Source organism: Helicoverpa zea, chromosome 25, assembly GCF_022581195.2.
Source record: "Helicoverpa zea isolate HzStark_Cry1AcR chromosome 25, ilHelZeax1.1, whole genome shotgun sequence".
Lineage (NCBI taxonomy): Eukaryota > Metazoa > Arthropoda > Insecta > Lepidoptera > Noctuidae > Helicoverpa > Helicoverpa zea.
The window spans coordinates 5,635,970-5,660,094 of record NC_061476.1 but is presented as its reverse complement, the minus strand read 5'-3'; the positions used below and the strand labels follow the sequence as shown (position 1 = coordinate 5,660,094).

The following is a 24,125-nucleotide window of genomic DNA, read 5'->3' as shown; positions in this document are numbered from 1 at the left end:
TCGTAAATATATATGGGTATAATTTAGGCGGTCACCAAAAATATTTTTAAGACTCTAAGCAGAGGCACCAAATAAAATAAACAACTCCAAAAAAAATAAATTGACTTTATTAAAAGGGCACTAAAGTATATAATATTATGATCCAAAAAAAATAAAATAACATCAGAAAAATCGCAAATCTCGCACTCATATTATTTTTGGTTCCCAAAATGGATTAATGGTCACCAAATTCTATCCAACTAAAAGATTAATATTACCACCAAAAATCAAAGTTAGTGACGAAAACGAATCGCTGCAAAACCGACTCCACGTAGTCTTGTCTGCCCTACCCCTAGAGTGCAATTCAAAACCGCGTAGGCGCGGAGGGGCGAGGCGGCCTGCGAGCTGAGGCGCAGGTAGTTTTAAGGCTCGCCACTGCGGCTGAGGCTGGCCGGCGGAGCCGGCCAGCAAGCCGAAGCTGCGGTGGTGAGCGTGAAAACCATCTGCGACGATAAGCTCGCATGGGACCGCCGGAGCCCTGCAGCGCCGGAGCCGTGACAGAAGCCATGCTTGCTGCATGTTGCGTGCTTACATTTTAAACGCACTGAGTTACACACAAATTCATATAACAATAAATAAGCGACGTACGTTTGGGAACCCTAGTATATTAATTGGTATTTGGGAAATATTCTAGCGATCGTTAGCTTTTTTAGTCTAACAAAAATGACCAAATTAGGAGTCATGGTATTACATAATTGGTAACATCTAAGTAGTCACAATATATAATATTTGGTCTAAAGTGTATTTTAAAGGCGTCCATATATTTTTTTAGTAGTCAATAATATGAAAAAATGGTTTTATCTAATAATATTTTTGGAAACGTTATTTGGTGACCATTTATCCATTTTGGTAACCGTTTAGAATTTTTTTGGTTGTAAAATAGGTACTTTTTTGGGTGGTGTTTAAACACAAGCCAATATATATTTCGAGCGTGCGCAATCTTGTTTATTATATTACATCTATGGTGGGTTCTGCACACCCGGATAAATGAGCCTTCCTCCATACTTGGGCTCTCTTATAGTGAAGTAATTCAGAAATGCACTCCGTATTCCTTCATTCTATCTTTCCTATTATGAATGTACAGTACTCTCAAAACTCAATAGTGGTCCACAACTAAATTCTGAGAACACGTTCACGAACATGTCGCCCATACCCTTCCCCTACTTTCTCCTGCGTGAGATATGCTCAGAGTTGCGTGTCGACAAAAAAAATAGGCTGAACTATACCTTTAAACTCGAGTCCTTTCTGAGTCAAGTCAGGTCTTTACGACCAATTATTTTCGAATTTATTTCAAACTACAAATTCTTCGCCCTAAAAGCTGATTAACATCCTTAAGACGTTATTTCCAGAGAGTAAACGAAGCCTGGACCAGCATGGTGGGCAGGCCAGTGGTGGTGCACTGCAGCGCCGGCGTGGGCCGCACGGGCACACTGGTGGCACTGGACTGCCTGCTGGAGCAGCTGCGGGCCACCGACCACGTCGCCGTGTTCAACACTGTCGCCGAGCTCAGGCGGCAGAGGAACTTCTTGGTGCAGTCGCTGGTGAGTGCTGTAGTGTGTGATAGTTACTGTCGACCTCGCAAATCGACGACAGTAACTCCAAAATTAAATTATTCCAAAAAATGTATGTATAAGGCTACAAAATACTACATGCTATATGCTTTTGCGTCATGGGATTACGCCATTCCGCTGCGACTGCGCAGTTTTCATGCCACTATGTTTTATATACTCAATACCCCCAGTATTGAATTGCTCGAGACTGGGTGGTAAGACTCTCAGGTTACTAACTGCCCGTAAACACTGTCAAAGATGTCCAAATGACGACCGGAAAGCATCATTCTAACGTGCCTCACCTGATAAACTTTACCAATTTCCTTTACTAATTATTGTGATATATTTTTCCCAACAGAAACAATACGTGTTCGTGTACCGTGCTCTAGTAGAGTATGCTCACTATGGCGACACGGAGATCAACGCGTCGCGACTCAAGCCCGCCGTCGATAAGCTGCGGAACACTCCTGACCATGCTGATAAGTGTCTCATGGAGATTGAGTTTGAGGTTAGTGAGGTTCTCATCACTCATCAAAACGCATACTCAGCTCAGTAAATATGGGTAAATCAGCACAGCGCAAGGAGAGCCAGCAGTCCAACAATGGACGTAATTAGGCAGTGAATAAGAAAGTTCCCGACAAACTTGATGGCGGCCCGCGAATATTTCAGAGCTTTTAGGTATGCGTATGTTGCCCATAGCGCTTCTGCCGCCCACTGTTACCTAAATATGGTTTGTATAGTGACAGTGAATACCGCAGTTTTCTAATACAAGCCAAGTTTGGCTCGAACTTTCTTTAATCCTAGAAACATTTTATATTTTAGAGTTGTTTAACTCGCCAAAATGTTTAATTTTCACGAAATAACCTAGAGTAGAAATATTACAGATTTTTAAATGAAGATTCTGAATAGACTTCTAAGTTAATACCTACAGCAATTTTCAACAAACATTTTCACCACAACCTACATTATTATTTCCTCCACAGAAAATGCTAAACAACCCAATAGCAGAGCCCCTAAAGTCAATGGGTGCGGGTGCCGGCGAGGAGTTACGCGCACGGAATCGAAGCCCCGAGTGCCTGCCTTACGACCGCAACCGAGTCATACTGACGCCTATACCCGGGAGAGATTTCTCTACTTATATCAATGCGTCGTTTATTGAAGGTAACTGTATTATAATATAACAAGAAAATAAACAATAAAATAATATACAACTTTACAATATAACACGGTTATTCGAATGTTTCATAAGACGTAATGAAGGAAAAACAAAAGGTTCAATTCAAAACAGAATATTGATAAAATAAACCATTAAAAAATATAAATGGATGAGTTCTTATTTCTCAACAGTAACTTTTGTTACTCCGTTCATAGTGATATGTCTTTTGATTGAGAAATATGGAGACCCTTGTGTTCAGTGATAGAGAGGAGATTTCTTCAATAATTTTGCGAAAGATTTCGACAAGGACATTTTCATGAAACTCAGACTCTGATGATGACAAAATATAGTTCAATTTACCTTCTAAATTATTTAAGAAAATGTATTTATTTCTGTATTGCTGTATAACAATGTTTAATATACTTACATACATTTTAACTATAATATTTCTCCTCTTTTCCAGCATACGACAATTCAGAAGGCTTCATAATAACGCAGGATCCTCTACCAAACACCATAATGGACTTCTGGAGAATGGTCTCCGAACATAATGTCACCACCATCGTTATGCTCAGCGAGGTATGTAATTTTTGAAAATTATCTATACTTCTATATTAATGTTATATAGTTGAAGAGTTTGTTTGACAGTTAATTTATCAGCAGAGTTTTCTCACAAGAAGCGGGTGAAACTGCTGGCGGAAGCTAGTATATAATCTGATAATTTATGAGATATCCTTGATAATTGTTGAGTGTGCTATTGAAAGTTTTATATAAATAAAATACTGATGATGTAATGCTCACATGCTGCTATAACGTACTGAAGAAAGGCAGTCAAGGCACCATATCGTTCTGCTGAGCGCCTGTCAAATCCATCGTGAAAAATACTATTTACTTACGATCTGTCTTGTCTCGCTGATAGTAAACTTTTTACTCCATATTATGATAGTTCCGTTTAGACCCATACTCCACCAAATGCGAGATCTTTTTTAAAAGCCACTAGAATTAGGTATTCAACAGCTCTATTCCGCTCTGTTGAATACCGAGCCATATTGTGACAATATTTCGCCAAACTAAAATGACCTTAATCCCCATATATTTAAGACCTAATTTAGTCTAACACAAACCTCTTTCCCACAGCTGGGCGAAGGCAAATGTCCTCGGTACTGGGACGACGGCACCATACAGTACGAACACATTTCAGTGGAATACGAAGAGAGCGAGTCCTGTCCTTACTACACGAGGAGACAGTTCAGGGTTACCAATGATAAGGTGGGTATTCTGTTTGATAGACAGGTTTTTTATGAGGAAAGTAGATGGTGACGGTATTTTAGCAATTGAAATATCCAGAAGCCTTTTCGCGGCTTTTGCGGGCAGTGAGTTTTTTGAGGATCTGAAATAAATGGTTGGAAATTTCATATTTTGCAACTATTTTTTGCGAATTTTTGAATAATTGTAGCTAGCCAAAGGAATAGGAACGTCAGCATTAGAGCCATTGTACGGCATGGTAAAATCCGATCTGGTTAGAACCGGGTCGCGGAGTGGTTAGCCCGTGAGCCACCCTTTCCGAGTAGCGCGCTGCCACGAGACGACTCGAGGTCACTTAGCTCAACTATCGTTTCTCTATTGTCTGTCTAACTTGCCCTTCTCGCTGGCTTTGACTCGCCATGCGTACCTATATTTAGGACGGTTACAGTTTCGAATTATTTATTTCCTGTTTGACCATTTTTTTCTCACTATTTTATTTTTTCTTCATTTTCAGAGCGGAGACGTGAACTGCGTTAGACAGTTGCAGTACCAGGGCTGGCCGACAGCCCGCGGCCACGTGCCCGAGGTGACGCGCGGCCTGGCCGAGCTGGCTGACGCGGCCGCACCCGCGCCGCATCAGCCGCATCAGGGCACCATGCTCGTGCACTGCCAGTATGTATTGTATAAAGACTTACAGGAATACTACAATAACTAAAATCACAGCACAGCACAGCACTTTTCGTATGTCAAGATTACCACCCAACGGGGCCCAGTAGGGCCAGGGCCTGCCGTAGCTGCGGGATTGTTCGAAAGAGTTATCGCGGCCCTGGTCTACGACGGAACACGACGGTTTTTAGTCAGTAAGAGTCTGACACTCCCTCACCGCTGCTAACCCACAGCGGGAGGGGTCATTTGATGATTTTTAACGTCGCTAAAAAAAAAGGTCTAAACTAGCCGCGCGGCAAATTTGTGTCCCGCAAATGCCGTGCACCTTGCACGCCGTGTTTGGACACACCTTAACAATAAAATAACACATAGGAAGTATCCTATCTGTACGTGTGTATATGTGTACGTGTTGTCTCCAGTGGCAACACTCCAATGGCAAACATATTGCTCCATATTTTGATCAGTACTAACCGCAATTTCCCCCTGCAGACTGGGCACGGAGCGGTCGCCGCTGTTCGTGGCGCTGTGCACGCTGATCCGGGCGCTGCGCGTGGAGCGGCGCGTCGACGTCGGCGCCACCGCCCGCCACGTGCGCAGCCAGCGGGCACGGACCATCGACACCTTCGTGAGTACTCTATAGCTAGTGGTGTGTGTACTGTACACTGGTGGACGTGGGCGCCACCGCCCGCCACGTGCGCAGCCAGCGGGCACGGACCATCGACACCTTCGTGAGTACTCTATAGCTAGTGGTGTGTGTACTGTACACTGGTGGACGTGGGCGCCACCGCCCGCCACGTGCGCAGCCAGCGGGCACGGACCATCGACACCTTCGTGAGTACTCTATAGCTAGTGGTGTGTGTACTGTACACTGGTGGACGTGGGCGCCACCGCCCGCCACGTGCGCAGCCAGCGGGCACGGACCATCGACACCTTCGTGAGTACTCTATAGCTAGTGGTGTGTGTACTGTACACTGGTGGACGTGGGCGCCACCGCCCGCCACGTGCGCAGCCAGCGGGCACGGACCATCGACACCTTCGTGAGTACTCTATAGCTAGTGGTGTGTGTACTGTACACTGGTGGACGTGGGCGCCACCGCCCGCCACGTGCGCAGCCAGCGGGCACGGACCATCGACACCTTCGTGAGTACTCTATAGCTAGTGGTGTGTGTACTGTACACTGGTGGACGTGGGCGCCACCGCCCGCCACGTGCGCAGCCAGCGGGCACGGACCATCGACACCTTCGTGAGTACTCTATAGCTAGTGGTGTGTGTACTGTACACTGGTGGACGTGGGCGCCACCGCCCGCCACGTGCGCAGCCAGCGGGCACGGACCATCGACACCTTCGTGAGTACTCTATAGCTAGTGGTGTGTGTACTGTACACTGGTGGACGTGGGCGCCACCGCCCGCCACGTGCGCAGCCAGCGGGCACGGACCATCGACACCTTCGTGAGTACTCTATAGCTAGTGGTGTGTGTACTGTACACTGGTGGACGTGGGCGCCACCGCCCGCCACGTGCGCAGCCAGCGGGCACGGACCATCGACACCTTCGTGAGTACTCTATAGCTAGTGGTGTGTGTACTGTACACTGGTGGACGTGGGCGCCACCGCCCGCCACGTGCGCAGCCAGCGGGCACGGACCATCGACACCTTCGTGAGTACTCTATAGCTAGTGGTGTGTGTACTGTACACTGGTGGACGTGGGCGCCACCGCCCGCCACGTGCGCAGCCAGCGGGCACGGACCATCGACACCTTCGTACGTATACTACATCTTATCGTTAGCAGGGTAAGTGGGGGCTGCAAGGCCGGTCGGCCCCCAGTACCAAGCATCAAGGGGTGACAACGGAATGGTCCAAAAATTCGCAGTTACTCTGCACGAACTCAATCATTTACGTACCTGCTCTTTAGCATATAATAAATAAAAAATGGCGCTCGCTTCGCTCGCGCCTTCCAAATGGTTCCCCCTCCTTTTTGCGTATTTAGTCCTAAATCAAAATTTATATGGAGTGACCTTCTGTTTGACCTGTTTAACATGCTTTCCGGTACGAACTATGACGTAGATTGTTACTATCCTACGAGCAAACAAACACGCGCACTTTTAATTACAGATGTAGCTCTATTTTAGCCATTATCCCCATAAATACGTAGTGACTAATTAAATTATATTTTCTTCTCCACAGCTACAATACGAATTCCTGTACCGTGCTATACTGAACTATGCAGAGCTACACAATCTTCTAGAGGACAGTTAAGCATAACCATCCATTTGTCATACCTATCCTTAGATCTCAAGATACCTTGAGTGTCCGCCTTCTAAAGGTCTCTTTCATCTCATGTGTAACGGCCTTTACACTGCCTATGTTAACGAGCTCTTTTACAAGTCTTAGGCCCAAGTACACCTACAACATAAGCGTCTGTTTTTCTTAAAACACTTGTTTTATTTAGAAAATTGAACGTAAATAATTGTTGTAAGAAAACTGACGCTTATGTCGTCGGTGTGTTTGGGCCTAAGAAGAGTCTACCGTTTTCTAAAAGCTATTTTGTATCTTTGAAAAGCATTCCATCTGAAGAAAACAGGTTTTTTTTTAATATAAAGAGCTCTAGTGTAGATATTTATCGCCTACCCCTTGTCAGGCGCTTTGCATATTGAAGCGTCTATTTTATTTACGGCATGGACTGTAAGGCCTATAACCATATTATGATAATATGGGAAAATCCTCAATCGCTCTCAAGCGGTATTTATCGAACAATATAAACGTTAAGACTAATTTTAAGTATACATTTTGTATATTTGGTGTTTTTTATTTACAGAATTACCTTTTTACTGTAAAAAAATGGTGATGTTTGATGATTGATCAATCTATCAGTCGTAACGACAATGTGTCTAGGAATACATTTTGTAAGACCATAGTAAACAATTTATTCCGTGCTCTGCTCACCGTAGGTGCTTTTTTGTTTATATTGAACAAGTTTTTCTTGCGATCGAAGTATTTAATTTTTATTAGCAAAGATGTTAGATATGTATTGTAAAGCAAATAATTAGGTATTTATTTTTGAAAATTTCAAAAAAAAGTATAAACGCACAATCTATGATTAGATTTTTAATACAATTGAGTAATGAAAATCGCATGAAATGTATTTTTATTAGAGGAAAAAAAAACAAATAATGTCTATGCTAATAAAAATAATTTTATTTTGTTTCAAGAAAATCCTTTTTATAATTATTTTCATGTTATTATTTTGATAATGTATGTACAAATGATCACTACCTTTTCGTATCTCAATATATTATTTCTAAATATACTTAGTAGATAGGTTTATAATGTTTATATTAAAACGCTTCAGCTTGGACTAATTTACGCTAAATTATGGTTTTGTAATGATATGTTGACGAAACGTAATTTTTTTATACGGATAAATAATACGTTTTCTGAATTAATTCTCCGAGAAAAGTTGGCAAGATTTTTAAAGTATAACCTTCAAGGTTGTAATTGCTAGGGATATAATTGTCACGGAAATAATTCAGAAAATTGTTATTTATAAAAAAAACTTTATACATGCCCCTAGTAATAGATCTGTCGTCTAAACCTTATACCGTATTATTTTTAGTTATTAATTGTAATTATATTATTATTATTTTTGGTATAAATCATACCAAATTGAAATCGTGTCCAAAGAAAGGTGTATAAGGTAAAAAAATTATCATGGAATAAATGTGAAAAGTCTACGTATTTATTTTGATAATTAAACATAGAGGCCATATTTAACTGCATTTTTAACGGTTTTTATTTTATACGGTTATCAATGCAACTTATATTTCGGGTTTTGTGAAAACTCTGAAAATTGGAGGCCAAAATTATATGAAAATTATCCCAAGCTAGCACAAATTTTTAAGACATTGAGGTGCGGATGTTATATGAATGTGTTTATCGTACTTTGTACATGTACATACTCTTTTACATAAAGGCCTGAACACACTACAGCCGAAGAGTGTACTTGGAAATATTTGTATGGTCTAAGTGTGTGTAACGGCCTTAATAACCAAGCTGCATATTTATTTATATCAAATGTGTTGTGTTCGCATTCACAAGAAAATAAAGAGTTCTTTTGGATTGTAGGAAGAATCCTATAATGTTTATAATTAGCAATCAGCCCATACACGTCCACCGCTGGAAATGGGCAAACAATATTAGATAAAAAATCTTAATAAGTATGAAATACTCAGGAACCATTAACTTCGTTTGATAATTATCTACCTTTAAAATGTGAACACAACACAAGAAACCATCATAGCACCTCAATCTAACAATTTTCGATATATTTACTAAAATATTTTGTTCCATATAATTCAGTAAGAGTAAGTGGGATGCCGTAGCCGCGTGTACGACTGTCGACTATTTGTAATGTAGGCTAAGCTGTATATTTAGATTTTGTATGAGCTAAACAAAATATACAATGTTGATGTTGAATGTGGTTATATTTTTGAACGCTGTTTGCATGTTCATATTGATTTTAAAGACTAATCATTTTATCTTACATCATCATCAGTGTTTTTATCGTCCCACTGCTAGGCACAGGCCTCCTCTCGCGCGGAGAAGGATTGAGCGTTAATCACCACGCTTGCTCAACGCGGGACGAAACTCAGTGAATCTGGATTAAACCAGTTACTAGTGCAATTAACAAAAAACTGAAAGTTCTGACACGGCTGTCGCTGTCCAAATACCTGCCAAAAAATCGATATTTTTTTATTAATATTTTTAATTCCTTTAATGAAAATTATGGTCAGTACATTTTTATTTCTAGAGTTTTTCTTTAATAAATCAAATGAACATGTAAGCAGTTTGTGTCGTCCACTGATATCAATAGTGCGAGGTGAAGGATGTTGCCGAAAACTCGGATGACTGAGGCTTGCAGAGATGGTTCTTTTTGTACTAACATTATTATCTTCCATAATATAATTGTCATCACTATAAAATCTCGTCAAATGGCACGTGACGCCCGGAGGACGTATCAAAAATATCTCAGAGTCGTAATTTTTTGTAGCTATACACGTCATGCACACACATGCAAAAGTAATATGGTCCCTTTCATTAGTTTCAAAATATGTATTTTATAATTTTAAATTGTGTAGTTACTACGCCTACTTGTAGATACTCATCTTAGTCTAAAACATTGATCATCAGTGCACACGCTTATACATTTTCAACACTAATGTTTTATCATAAAACAGTGTAATATAACATTGCAGTTGTCATTTTGCATTAGATTTAGAATCTCAAAATTCCATAATCATGCTTTTTCCATTATCACAATGTTCCGTATTAACTAATATTTATTTAAATACGTATAGAACCATCTCTGCATCTATAGTAATGTTAAAAGGGGGCTTGTATGGTAATCCTATATTTTTAAATATAATTTGAAAACCTTGCTTTCACTACGTAACTAAAAATAACAGGTTTTAATATAACTTTATTGTAACAAAGCTATGAACCAAACGAAATGACTGATTGGATATTTCTTTCTTATGTATCTGTATTTACAATAGTATTATTATGTAAGGACCAGTATTTTTGAATTTATGAACGTATCTATTATTATTTTGATATTAGACCCATATTAAATTATAAAAAAAGGTCATTGAAACAAACTCACCGTGGAATGATCTCTGAATTATTGTGTTCAATCTAATTATTTTAAGTCTATTTTGAAGTACCTGCAAGCCCCAGAGCGACTGAAACGGTATGTTTTTCTAGCTTTTTTATATAAAAAAAAACACCGTAGGAATGTTACTACATTTTTTTATAAACGAACCTAGATAATAAGGTAGGCTAGACTTAATCGGGACATGATGATTGAGGCAAGTGCGATTTGTGTATCAATATATTAGAAGCCAAAGAATGTACCTTCTATGGACGTGAAGATATTAGTTTAACAATAGTACAAATTCTGTATCAAAAGCTAATAAAACATCCAAGTAACGAAGGTATATTTTTTGCTACTTGAGATGTCTTAACACAGTCTTAAACTCTCCTAATATAGTTATAGCATTGATACTAACTTGTCCTCAATAAAATGTATTTGGGAAAGTTCTAGAAAACAACAGTTTCAAGTTTGAATGCTCAAAAACATTGAAGACTGACCATCCCATATCTTATTTTATTCTTGAAACGAACGTTATTAGAACAGTGTAGAGTCAAAGGCTTGTTTACACCATTAACTAATATTTTACCACAATTACAATCCCCTCCTCCTGCCCTTATCTCAATTTTTTTTCATCACCCAGGTTTCAGTCTCGGAAAGACCCGATTTATCCTACAATTTATACCATTTTTTTATTATTTATTTTATTGTAAATGATAAAATAAATAATAAATGTATTGTACAGAGGTCTAAACATTTTAAAACGACGATAATAACAAAACGATAATAAATCTAAATATTTTTTAAAAATGTATTGAGTTAGCAATGGTGCAAACAGCCAAATTAGAAAACAAAAATACTATACAATTAATGTGTGCTTCATAGAGCTATGTTAAAAGTAAAATACTTATATTTCCCCGACAGATATTATTTTATAATTTCACTTGCATCAGTCATCATGTGTTTTACATAACTACAAGCTCAGACCGCTTATATATAGTTATTGTGCGCTTTTTATATTTAAACGAGGCTTCTATGCTGTAACAGGAGGCAATGGGCTATAAATAATTCACTTTTGTGTATATAAACAAATATATGACATCCAATCATATTGATTTATAATTACAGAAAGCGAAATATGAACGTAACTTCTAAAGTTATCATTTGTTCGTAAAATGACAATCAAAAAATATAGAGTAAAATAGTGGTTTCAGTGTTTTTAGTATGAGAAGGAATCCAATAAGAATTTGATGAATTAATTCATAGCCACAGCTGCCTCCTGTTATAAAAAACACTATAAACTATATTCTATTGATTGTAATATGTATAATGTTCAAAATCTTCATAGTTATTTAGCTATCTAAATAAAACATAAATTTTATTTTCCTATCTAAATCATGATGCACTATACATATTACAAAAGATATGAGAAAATAGTCAAAATTATTTTTCAAAAGAGTGTTGGAATTCACAAGATTGTATGCGAGGCGAAATTTTGTAAATACCTAGCTTATAAGTTTACCGTCAAGCCCAATATAACTGGTTCATTGATATTTAGACTTTTTTATTTAATTGTAGTGAATCGGCGGTTGTAAAACTAATTTAATATTCATTTTGTTTTTATTTTTGTAAATAGATAAGCAAGTCATGTAATACAATATTTTTGAAAATATACCAATATTTAGAAGTTGGTGTTTTATTTCCTAAATGCACAAATCCCCCACAAACTTTTTAAAAGATGACTCCAATAAATACATGAAATTAAACGACTTTTATTTTACCTAATTAACTGAATTAACTCCAAACAACTAAATGCTCCTGTAGAAAGGGTCAGTTTTTTGTATGTTAATATCGCTAGTTTTCAATTTCATTTAGTGTCAAATACTATACGTTTACGCAGTCGATACAGATTAGCCACAAAATGTACCAATGTATAGCATCAATAACAGAAGTATCGGGAAAATTCGGGATCAGTTGTCCCAGTCAGCGATTTTTCGCTCAAGTTCTAAAGGGCACTGACTTTCCTTGTTACGTTTTCTACTCCTCGCTAGATGTCATTGTGTTCAAACATGTAATGTTCCAACTTGATCCGTAACTTTATAGAAAGTTCCTGATTATTCTGTACAAAGTGTGTAAGCATGATTCAAGGTATTGATTTTTTGTTTACTTAATTTTTCATTGATAAAGTAACAACAACAGTTATCTGTAATTATTATGAAATTTCGTGATAATGAATGACTTATCAATGTACCTATATCGCAATAACAAATCGGTCAGGTATACTTGTTCGGCCAATGAGAGAGCACAATGTCATTGTTTTGATGATAATATGAGTTATCAACACGTCATGTACACAAATAAACGTGGTCCTTTATAGTTCATGCACGTCAATGAATGCAGTAGAGTTTTCCAGAAACATCTGCTCGTCGCTAGATGGCGTGGCCGGTATATAAACGCCGACAGGGCGCCGACTGGCAGTAATTTCAACCTCGCAAGCGAAGTGAACAAATCTAAGAATTTCCCACTGCGAAGCAACTACAGTCTACGCGTAAACATGAAGACTTTCTGCGGATTTTCATACTTCCTAACTATCGCCATTATATTATTTGGCACCAGCACCAGAAATTTGGTACTAGCAGAAGAAAAATGCCCTCAAAACCGTGGCAGCAGGCTGTTCGACCAAGCTTTTGGCTTGGCTCTCACGCCCGACGACTTCCTAACATCGATGATGGCGCCTTGGCAGATGCACGACTACTTCAGACCCTGGAGACACCTTTCGCGGCTGACCAAAGATCTGGGATCCACCATCAAGACGGACAAAAATAAGTTCCAAGTGAATCTCGATGTGCAGCACTTTTCCCCGGATGAAATATCCGTGAAGACTGCTGATGGCTACGTGGTTATTGAGGCAAAGCATGAAGAAAAGGAGGATGAGCATGGGTTCGTGTCGAGGCAGTTCGTGAGGAGGTACTCCCTTCCTGAAGGTACGGAATCTGAGGAAGTGGTTTCTCAGCTCTCCAGTGATGGTATTCTCACGGTATCCGCTCCTAGGAAGGTGGAGCCCGTGAAGGGTGAGCGAGTGGTGCCCATCACTCAAACAGGCCCAGTTCGTAGAGAATCTAAAGAAAGTAAAGACGACGCCGACGCCGAAGTAACTATTGAATGTGAAGCCGGTGACCAAGAGTTCTGTACTAAACCGTAATTTAAATGTTGTAATTTTTTTAGTAACTTTTTAAATTGAAGACTGATTGTAATTTAGTTCTTAAATAAATTCTAAGAAAATATATCTCTGTAAGTTTTATTTCCTAATCTATAAAGATAACCACACCTTAAAAATAAATGGTTTCAATTAGTAAATAAGTACCGGCAATAACTTTCACATGACATATTTTTTGTTACTTTATTATTTTCCGATATGTCTAGTAGTTGTACACTTTTAGGATATGAGGAAAGATTGTACGCATGTATTTACTAACAAACAATACTAACTGATGGATTAAATTCTACAAATCCTACATTAACATTTTGATACATGCGAATCTGTGATTAAAAGGTTAGTAGAAAACGATATAGCTGACGTTCTTTACTATTAATTGATTATTATGACTAAACATGTGATCTCTATCTAGACATATCGGTATTTTTCTTCTTATATGAGCTGCAGGTTTAAATCACCTAGCGAACCCTAGACATGGAATTTTAATAACTATTGCTACAGAGTCGCATTCGGGCATGACATAATACGAATCAATCTTGAACCTTTTGCCTGAATAATACACGGGACAAATGATAAATTAAAGTCCAAAATACAGCAATAGGAAAATTTATTAAAAAAATTACCAACACTAATTAAAATAGGTACTTACACATAAATTTTAAATCAGTCGATTTTTATCACATTAAAATTGAATAGAAAAAGGTTTGCGAAGCACAGGTGGGGCACACAGAGAACGAGCGATCTTCGAGATGTTGGAGACACTTGGTATTTACTTGGCTGTGCCGTTGGCGTCAGTCTGGGCAGTGGGCTGGCTGGCCGCGTCCTTGATCTCCTTCCTCACGGGCCCAGTCTGAGAGATCGGGACAGACCTCTCGTTCTTCGACAACGGAGGAGTTTTTGGAGCAATGATGGACAACACACCATCAGAGGACAGCTTAGACTCAACAGTAGCAGGGTCGCAGTTCTCAGGCAGGATGTAACGCCTGGTGAACTGGCGGGAAATGTAGCCATGTTCATCCCTCTTTTCCTCATGTTTCCCTTCGACGATCACGTATCCATCAGAAGTCTTCACGCTGATCTCTTCGGGAGCGAAATGCTGCACATCCAGGTTGACTTGAAACTTTTCCTTGTTTGACACGATGGTGGATCCGATGTCCCTGGCTGCGACGGCCATCTGTCTCCAGGGTCTGTAGTAATCCCGAGCCACCATAGGGGCGACGACAGCAGTCAGCAAGTCATCGGGAGAGATTCCGAGCCCGAACTCCTGGTCAGCGAGGCGGTGAGGAGCGGTTCCGAGCAAGAATGGTAGCAGAGACATTGTTATTGTTTTAGAGTTTAGTTTAAGAGTATAAACAAAGTTGTTTTTCACCGAGTTGCTACACTGGGAATAACGTACTGTTGCGCCGGCCGGCGAGTTTATATACTGAAAGCTTTGTCTGGCATCTAGTGTCGGGAGTGCGTTCTGCGCTTGTGTGCATAGCCCTACGTAACGTGATGCATGTGTCTGTGTGGGGTGGATATTGATCGGCCGGGAGCCAGACGTGTTCCATTACATTCTAGACTTGACCCTTAAAACGGGATAGGTTATTGACTTACCGAAATCGACACATCTGAAAAATTACAGACTGAAAAAACCACAGTAGGTAGGTATAATAGTTGTGTTCCATACTTAACTAATACTTAATTACTTAATTACTTTTGTATTTTTTGACGTGAAAAAGTGCTAGAATCTAGCCTATTTTCAATAAACGATTTTGACTTTGACTTTGACTTTAATCTTACTATAACTGTGAAGATTGTATTATTAAGGTTTCGAATATTTAAAAGTTCATAAACAGATCTAATGTTTTTACGTAAATCTCTTTAACATATACCTACGCCTGTTTATGTTTGTAGGTACAGTTTTAGGGTAGGGTTTTAACAGATGTTTGCTTATTATGGTATATTTTTCATCTCATGGACATAACATTCTTAATCCATAATTCTCCTCTCGATAAACGCCACTCGATATTTGGTCAAAATTAATGTCGTACGTGTGAAACTTGACATTGCATTTACGTAGTAAATTAAAGTTACGTGTGGGTCTTGCAGCCTAGGTCACCATTGCAGATGCTAGGGAAAATGATTGACAAAGACTTTTGTTTTTTCTTAGGTTTTACATTAATATTTTCGTGACAATAAGGTATCATTATCATGGGGACATTTACTTGTGTGTAGTATTTATCTAAACGAGCATAGGTACCAGAGACATTGGGAGAGTTACAGTGGCATATAGCATCTTTTCATTGAAGGTAGACACAGATTCAACCAGGTGCGTATATCACATACACAATGAACACAATATTCTACTTCTAAGTGATGACCACGACCATATATAACCAATTAACAATAATATACCAATTTTATAAAAAGGTTTTATTTATTTGAGACCTAAAGGCTACGAAACTACTGAACAGATTAGAAAAAAGAAAACACTGTTGGAAAGATACACTATCTCCGGGTGCCATAGGCATTAGGCATATCATATTCAGGAACAGGAAATATAGTAGATATCTACGGTGCTCAAAAACCGTGGGATAGGTCCAGTTAATTAATTATATCCCTAAAACGTATTGTATCAGCATTCGTAATACAGTTTCTTGTCTGATTAGGGCATAATTATTAAGTTTCTCATTAACCGCATAAGCCAGTAGGCGCCACTTTAAACCGCACGTATCATATCGTATCCATTTAACCACAAAAGTGATATCAATATTTTGGTTGCATTAAATTAAAATAAGTAGGTTTAGGTATGTATATACTAACTGTAGTAGCTATATAAAAGGCCTACCAAAGAATACGTATTGCCTAGTTCAGGAGTACCGGGACCACAGAAAAGAGCTGAACTTAGGTTAATATTCACGTAGGTGTAGGTACACTGTAGGTACGCATACTTCTCCAGTCATAAATCTAACTCATCTTCATTCTAAACTAAGGCCAAGTATTTTAGTTGGGGTCGGCTTCTAGTCTAGATGGATTATGTTTAACAAGGAGCGACTCTCTATCTGACCTCAACCCACTTACTCGGGCAACTCAAACCCCTTGGTAAGATTGGTTATCTTGTCAGACTTTCTGGCTTTTTTGACAACCCGTAACAACTACCAAAGATAGCCTCATAAACCCACCATCCATACCTCATAAATCCACCTAATATTAAAAATGAATATGTTACGTAACTTATTGTTAATCACGCCTACCAGTAGTTTAGGCAGGCAATACATTCTGAGTAATTTATAATCGCATGCGTGTAATACAAAAACACCGCCAAAGCGTAAAGCAACAAATAAAATAGTCAGTAGACGGGGTTTGATTCTCGGTATGGTCAGCATCAGCACTTTTGTAGTAAGCGTGGTTTTTGGGTGTAGTAGAGGTATTATAATAATATGCAGGTATCTATCTCACCACCTTTCTTTCATTCATGGACTAACTCGTCATAGGTCGTGTGTTGAAGGTGTTCTGTTTATATCTATAAAGAAAGTTGTGTTAGTACAACAATAATGTAAATTATTGTTGTAGTAACACTGTTGTTGAAAAGTATTCCATTATGTCAGTTTCTCAAAATGGATGTATGAAGGGGTCCCGTGCTACTAAGAAGCTGCTCCTCACTGATATGGTCATCAGCCAACAGGTTCGGCGATCCCGAAAGAATTTGTCGACATGTTGGATAGACTATAAGAAGGCCTACGACTCGGTCCCCCATACATGGCTTAAGAGGGTACTGGAGTTGTATAAAATAAATACAACTCTACGCGCCTTTCTTGCGTCATGTATGGAGCAATGGAGAACGGTTCTTCACTTTCCAGGATGTAGACAAATTGAAGGGACCGGCGATCATATTAAGATCGAGCGGGGAATATTCCAGGGTGACAGTTTGAGTCCACTTTGGTTTTGCCTGGCCTTGAACCCTTTAAGCACATTGCTAGAGGGTTCGGGGCTGGGCTATCCTTTGCGGAGAGGGGGTCAGGTTATATCCCATTTGCTTTATATGGATGATCTGAAACTATTTGCCACCACAGAACTGCAGCTGATGAAGCTATTGAAGATCACTGAAAATTTCAGTAGTTGCATCAGGATGGAGTTCGGTGTGGAAAAATGTGCAGTCGTGCATGTAAAGCGAGGGGGAATTGTGGAATCTGAGGGAGTACAACTCTCAGATTCTATAAACCTGAGATCACTCTCCGCAAACGATACATATAAATACTTGGGTATGGCGGAGGGGTTAGGCATAAATGTGGCTGTCATGAAACAGTTATTACGGGAGCGTTTCTTTGGCCGCCTGAATAAGGTTCTAAAAAGTTCCTTATCAGGCGGCAACAAGGTTCGCGCCTATAGGTAATGGTTGGGTCATGCCAGTCCTGATGTACTCCTTCGGCATACTCAAATGGACTCAAACTGAATTGGATGCCTTGGATAGGAGAGTCCGCACACTGCTGACCGCAGAACGAATGCATCACCCACGATCGTCGGTGATGAGACTGTACATCCCACGGAAATGTGGAGGCCGAGGCTTTTTAAATGCAAAGACGCTCCACAACCGTGAGGTGTGCAGTCTCAGAGAATATCTTCTCAAAAGCGACGTGGGTATGCATCGTGATATGGTAGTAGTGGACAAAGGACTCACCCCGCTATCGTTGGCAAATGAGAACAACTGGCGCAGACCTGTGGTACTAACTACCCATGATCGCATAGGGGTATGGCAGAGCAAACAGCTACACGGACGCTTCTTCGGGGCTCTTCATGGCCCCGATGTAGACTTCAATGCGTCCGTAGCTTGGCTACGCTTCGGTTACCTATTTGGAGAAACCGAAGGGTTTGTATGTGCAATTATGGACGAAGTTATCCTGACGAATAACTACCGGAGGTATATAATGAAAGATGGGACGGTTGACATATGTCGGGCATGTCACCATCCGGGTGAGTCTATCAGACATATTATATCTGGTTGTTCTCGTTTGGCTAACGGTGAATATTTGTGCACAGGCATAACCAAGTGGCCAAGATCAAAAGATCATCCATCAGCTGCTTGCTCTGCAATACAAACTTGTAGATCTTGAGGTACCGTACTACAGGTATGCGCCCGACCTCTTCCTCCGAGTTCTCGAAAAGGACCATATCACGTTGTACTGGGATCGATCTATCATCACTGACAGGACTATTGCAGCCAATAAGCCTGATATAGTGGTGATAGATCGATTAGCGCGCCGCGCGATGATAGTCGATGTCGCCGTCCCGCATGACGAGAACCTCGTGAAAGCTGAGAAAGAGAAACAAATAAAATATCTTGACTTAGCGCACGAGGTTGTCGCCATGCGGGATGTCGACACGGCTGTTATTGTGCCGATTGTCATTACGGCCAATGGTCTAATAGCCAAGAGCCTCGACCAACACCTCAGGAGGCTCTCGTTGGGCGGCTGGATCAAGGGATTGATTCAGAAGGCAGTACTCCTTGATACGGCGCGTATCGTGAGGAGGTTTCTGTCTCTGGGACCCTAACCACCGGTACCTTGGACCCTGTGCCCGACCCGATATCGGTGGCCATCTATTTTTTATATTTTTAAATGATTTTTTATTTATTTTTTAAATCTAATATTTAAAAATATAAATGATATGTTGAAAGATAAATAAATGCACTAAAATGTAAATTATTTTTGGCTAAATTACTGAAAAGTTTCTTCAAAATCAATCCCGTTGTAGGTTAAAGTTTAAGTTCCGCTATTCAACGCTAGAGGGTACTGCAATCGAAATCTACCAAGAGATTCTAGCAGAGTTATCTATTCTATTCTATTTTTGTTGATAGCAAAAACGAAACGATGCCACACAGCACAGATGTCATATTCGCATGATGTTCCATGTTCCATTACGAATGCTTCGTTATTCCTCCTCAATCATATTATTAAAGCACTTGTAACATTATACAAAAAAAAATGATAATTTAGTAGGCAACACTCTTGTGCAATGTCATGCGCGTCACTGTCAGTCGACTTTTTTTTATTGTTTATTTTTTTTCCCTGCGTCTTATATTTATTTTTGTTTGAATTAAGGGTATTGGTAATGATATTATAAGACAATTTTAAATATGGTAAACTATTGCTGCGTGTATGGTTGCGGCAGGAACAGTAAAACTAGTAAACATCTCTATTACTACAGTTTACCTAAGGAGCAAAACCGGTTAGTAAATATTTACAGCCGATTATCGGCCAGCGGCTTATCTTATATGATGAGCCAACTCTTATATAGGTATTATAGTGCACAAGTGTTTGCGCAGAAATGTACACTCACTATTCCTTCTCTCTCATAGTATGAAGGGTCGGTAATCCGACACGACAGAGAGATCAGGCAGGCACGAGCTCTCCAATGCACTGGGCTGCTTTGTGAAAGTTTCTTAAACCCACAAAGCGATTTGGCCTGACCCAGGAATCTAACCCGAGACCTTGTCCACAGCTAGATCAACGAGGCAGAAATGACTATTTTATCACAATATCCTTGTCTCTTACCCAGGTTAGTGCAATGGCTAGAGGCCATAGGTCGAGTGGACTTGCTGGAGAAAGATCTGAAGAAACTGACCCACCGTGTATGTTCCCGCCACTTCTCGCCGTCTAGCATCAAGAATAAGCACCTGTGTGCTGATGCTGTACCTTCTTTATGTCTTTCTGGAAGTGTGATTGATGGTATGAGGTTTTGTTCTACTTCTTATGTTTCTAAGATGACCCACTGACCTATTTATGAGTCCTTCATTATATTACTAGCTGTTTCCCCATGGATTCACACATATCCAGTGGGAAGGACTAACATATAGCCTATGTTACTCGGGAAGACTGTAGCTTTCCAACAGTGAAAGACTTTTTTAATTAGTTCAGTAGTTTTGGAACCTTTAGAGTACAAACAAAAAAAGTATTTCCTAGTCCAATCATCATCATCTGCCCAGCCTTTTCTCATATAACGACAAGCATCTTGTCATGACAAGTTACTCCATATTGTTGCATCTTGTTAGACAGGAAGCCCACCTTTATACAATAGTTGGGAAAAGGCTAGGAGAATAACATTAAATTCTCTATATCAGGCAAATGCCTACCACTGCTGAACATATGCCTCCCCCAAAGAACGTCAACCACCCCAACAACAAATGGACATTGCATTATCCCTATTAAAATATTAATTTCAGGTGCCAACGATTCAGACCAGTATCAAGCAGCTCACAGTGGCATAGTATGCAATAGCTGTAACAAGTCAATTGTGGGGTTCCGCTACAAATGCATCAACTGCACCGACTATGACCTCTGCGCCAAGTGTGAGATGTTGGAGGCTCATCCACAACACTATCTGCTGCGGATACCTAAACCTATTGATTTTGTAAGTAGTTTTTGTAATTCACATAAAAAATTGGTGCGAGACTGAATCACTTACCAAGGATTACATACCATTGTTTAAAAAAACACCTAGCCCATTAATTATAAAATTTAATTCTTGTTTCGATTATTTTTTGTGACAGCGACAAATAAAATGTTTATTGTACAACTATTGAGATCAATGGGATAAAGGCCGGTGACAGACAGATGACCAGCAAATCTTAGAAATAAAGTATTGTTTTACCCATTGGGCACTGAATCCTGAAAATGGTTATCTATACATGGCTAGCAGTTTTAATAGAACAACAACTTCTTTCAGGCAATTGCAGATGACCTAATAAAAAAGTGGAGACAATTCATCAAGTCTCAGAATGTAAAACTCGAAGTCCAATCAGGGTTAGAAGAATCTAGCAGCGATGATGACGAACCAATAACAAAGTATGCTAGAAACTACGATAGCGGCATAGATCTGACCGAAGAAGAAAAAAGTAAAATTCGCGATGAAGTAACTAGAGTTCTCAGTATTAAACATTCTGAAAATGATGATGAATCTCTCAAAAGAAAGCAGAAGACACAAAAGAAAAGAGGTGTTGTTAAAAAGAAGAAAGTAGAAGAATTAACTGATATGTCGGAACATGCTGGCACGTTACGTGTAGAGAGTGTAGCACCAGAAGTCGCTTTTGCTGATGTTAATGATATTAAAGGAAATCCTATTTTGGATGTGAAGGGAGAAATAATAAACACATTTACACCTTTAGGTGGGTATTTTTTAAACAGGGATTTAGGATTTTTGGCGATGACATCTAAGAATCCTCCCCTGCATCATGGATTAAGGTGATCTTTTCTTACCTTATTATTATGAATGCAAAGTAACTCTGTTTTTTTTTAATTTTCAGAGCCAGATCCCCAAGTGTTACACAACATCAAGCTGAATGATGAACTTTCTGAATTTCTGATCGGAGTCAAATACTCTTGAAAGTCAATTGAAAAGTTTTATACAAAGAAGATATTATTTTTCAGAATTTTAAGACTATACTCGGCCTTAAATCACAGACCTTTATGGATTATATAAATCTGAAAAGTAAAATAATTGACGCTGTCACAAAAAATTGCAGTGAAGTTGGAATTGAATTGAGTAAAAACCTGGTACAACTGAATTTATATCAAATATATAGGAATTAAATAAATTGGCTGAAACATGGCCATATCTATAGTATATGCATATGACTTGAAACGAAAAAATTTCGGTAAACAGCCTCAGTTTAGTTTGACAGCAGAAACAATGTTGGATACGATGGAGCCCAACAAAGCTGAACAGAGAAAATATTGTTTACGTAATCCAATCAATCGTGAATGTCAGATGTACTTACCCAAGTCTGAACATGTAGTGAACACGGAAAGAGTTCACATGTCCTCTCGGGGTATCAACCACTCTGAAGGTGGCTGGCCCAAGGATGTACATTATAATATTGAAGAAGAAACTATTCGATATCGCCGTCGCATCGAACGCGAGGACACTTATATCCACGCTGTCACGACGCTGGCGCCAAAATTCATAAAATTCCTCAGACAAAATAATGCCATTGAAATTTATGAGCAGTACTTCAAAGGTATGCCGGAAACGGTGTCTTGTGAAAAACCTAGTGCAAAGCTTAACAATGTGTACAGAGATGCGGATCAACGCCCTGTCGCAGGCTTGCGCTGGACCATCGAGGACGATCCAAAACTGGTCGTTACCTACTGTTCTAAGGTTTATCCTGCAAAAGGACCAGTAAACAAACATTTCCATTGTTTTGTGTGGGATCTGGAAAATCCATTTACCCCACATTTTGAATTTTTACCCCCAACAGCTTGCTGGGACATCGCTTGTTCGCCAGTTAATCCTGCGCTTATAGTTGGAGGTCTCGATGACGGTAGAGTCTGTGTATTTGATATACGAGCACAAGCAGAACCTGTTTCTATAAGTCCGACGCACAATGCGAACAGAGATCCGATAACAGCGATTCTTTACATACAGTCACGTCTGAATAATGAATTTTTCATAAGTTCCAGTGACGGACATTGCAAATGGTTTGATATTCGGGATCTGTCGGAACCAATGGAGTCTATCTTTATGACAGTGGAAGTACCTCGTGGAGAAGTGCCCAGTTCTGCTAATGCAGAAGGAATTACCTCAATGCAGTTTGATCGCGCGCTTCCCACAAGGTTCTTGGCTGGAACCGAAACTGGTTTAGTTCTTAATATAAACCGTAAAGGTAAAACCCAACAAGAGCTGATGACTGGAACATATAATGCACATTTGGGACCAGTTCGGGCCGTACACAGAAGTCCGTGTATTACTAAAATGTTTTTGACTTGTGGGGACTGGACTGTGCACGTGTGGAGCGATGATATACGGACGAGCCCCCTTATAACGGGGAATAGGCACCGTCATCAGCTCATGGATGCTGTGTGGGCGCCAGAAAGATTAACATGTTACATGACTGTATCAGAAGATGGAATGTTTCGTTACTGCGACCTACTGCGCAGCTACAGTGAACCTGTGTTGAGTATGGCGTTGTCAAAGCAGCCGTTGTTGAAGGTAGTTCCGCACGCAGATGGTCGTCTGGTCGTCATGGGAGATAAGGAGGGAATAGTTTACTTGGTATCTTTATCGAGAGGTTTGATATCGTCAGATTCGAATGACAAGCCATACATGTTGCAGAACTATGACCGTGAGTGTAAGCGGGAGCAGATTCTGGCGGCTCGGATCAAGGAGATCCGTCTGAGGCTGAGAGACACGGAGGAGGAGGCCACGCAGGTGGAAGTCGAGCCTGATGACGAGGCCTTGATCAAAAGTGCTGAGGAAGAATATCGAAAGCATGTTATTGATGAAATTCGTCGCAGTGGTATGGCTGAAGCAGGGCGAAAACGTTGATACGTTTTATATTATCGCTAAGACATAACTCATTTATTAGAAATAATTGCTTAATTTATTTTTGTTTAAGGAATTGGTACCTACCCATTTAGGTTATACCGTGTACTCTTTAAGTTATTCTGTAATACCAACTTGTGGTTAAGAAATAATAAATTTTATCTTTTAAAACATTGTTTTAATAGTAATACAATACTTTCCATTCATATAACCAATGATTAGCAAAGATAATATTATAAAGGTGTTTTCTGACTGTGTATGTGTGTGTATGTTTGTTACTTACTCGCCACAGACTTACTTGTACTTTA

The 24,125-nt window shown here is 39.7% G+C and overlaps 5 protein-coding genes across 6 annotated transcripts in view; 4 read left to right on the top strand and 1 right to left on the bottom strand.

Annotated features, from left to right (window-relative positions):
• LOC124642675 (tyrosine-protein phosphatase 69D) overlaps positions 1 to 7,035 on the top strand; it is a 34,426-nt gene extending 27,391 nt beyond the window's left edge. For both annotated transcript variants that reach the window (XM_047181271.1, XM_047181270.1), the window contains exons 19-26: positions 1,389 to 1,580; positions 1,948 to 2,097; positions 2,573 to 2,750; positions 3,209 to 3,324; positions 3,883 to 4,014; positions 4,505 to 4,662; positions 5,146 to 5,281; positions 6,839 to 7,035. In XM_047181271.1, coding sequence (XP_047037227.1) covers positions 1,389 to 1,580; positions 1,948 to 2,097; positions 2,573 to 2,750; positions 3,209 to 3,324; positions 3,883 to 4,014; positions 4,505 to 4,662; positions 5,146 to 5,281; positions 6,839 to 6,910 — 1,134 coding nt within the window. In that variant the 3' untranslated portion in view covers positions 6,911 to 7,035. The remainder of the gene's footprint in view (positions 1 to 1,388; positions 1,581 to 1,947; positions 2,098 to 2,572; positions 2,751 to 3,208; positions 3,325 to 3,882; positions 4,015 to 4,504; positions 4,663 to 5,145; positions 5,282 to 6,838) is intronic.
• Positions 7,036 to 12,750: 5,715 nt separating this feature from the next.
• LOC124642729 (protein lethal(2)essential for life-like) lies at positions 12,751 to 13,587 on the top strand. Its single transcript, XM_047181335.1, has one exon. The coding sequence runs from the start codon at positions 12,856 to 12,858 to the stop codon at positions 13,501 to 13,503; it is 648 nt and encodes a 215-aa protein (XP_047037291.1). The 5' UTR covers positions 12,751 to 12,855; the 3' UTR covers positions 13,504 to 13,587.
• A 521-nt stretch (positions 13,588 to 14,108) lies between these two features.
• LOC124642730 (protein lethal(2)essential for life-like) lies at positions 14,109 to 14,944 on the bottom strand. The gene has a single exon (XM_047181336.1). The coding sequence runs from the start codon at positions 14,834 to 14,836 to the stop codon at positions 14,288 to 14,290; it is 549 nt and encodes a 182-aa protein (XP_047037292.1). The 5' UTR covers positions 14,837 to 14,944; the 3' UTR covers positions 14,109 to 14,287.
• A 4,515-nt stretch (positions 14,945 to 19,459) lies between these two features.
• On the top strand, positions 19,460 to 22,235 carry LOC124642785. Its single transcript, XM_047181433.1, has 5 exons — positions 19,460 to 19,725; positions 20,056 to 20,225; positions 20,720 to 20,907; positions 21,223 to 21,661; positions 21,800 to 22,235. Exons 1-5 carry the CDS (start codon positions 19,634 to 19,636, stop codon positions 21,877 to 21,879), a joined length of 969 nt encoding a protein of 322 aa, XP_047037389.1. The 5' UTR covers positions 19,460 to 19,633; the 3' UTR covers positions 21,880 to 22,235.
• LOC124642784 (dynein axonemal intermediate chain 2-like) lies at positions 22,102 to 23,988 on the top strand. The gene has a single exon (XM_047181432.1). It carries the CDS (start codon positions 22,102 to 22,104, stop codon positions 23,818 to 23,820), a length of 1,719 nt encoding a protein of 572 aa, XP_047037388.1. The 3' UTR covers positions 23,821 to 23,988.
• Positions 23,989 to 24,125: the final 137 nt, after the last annotated feature.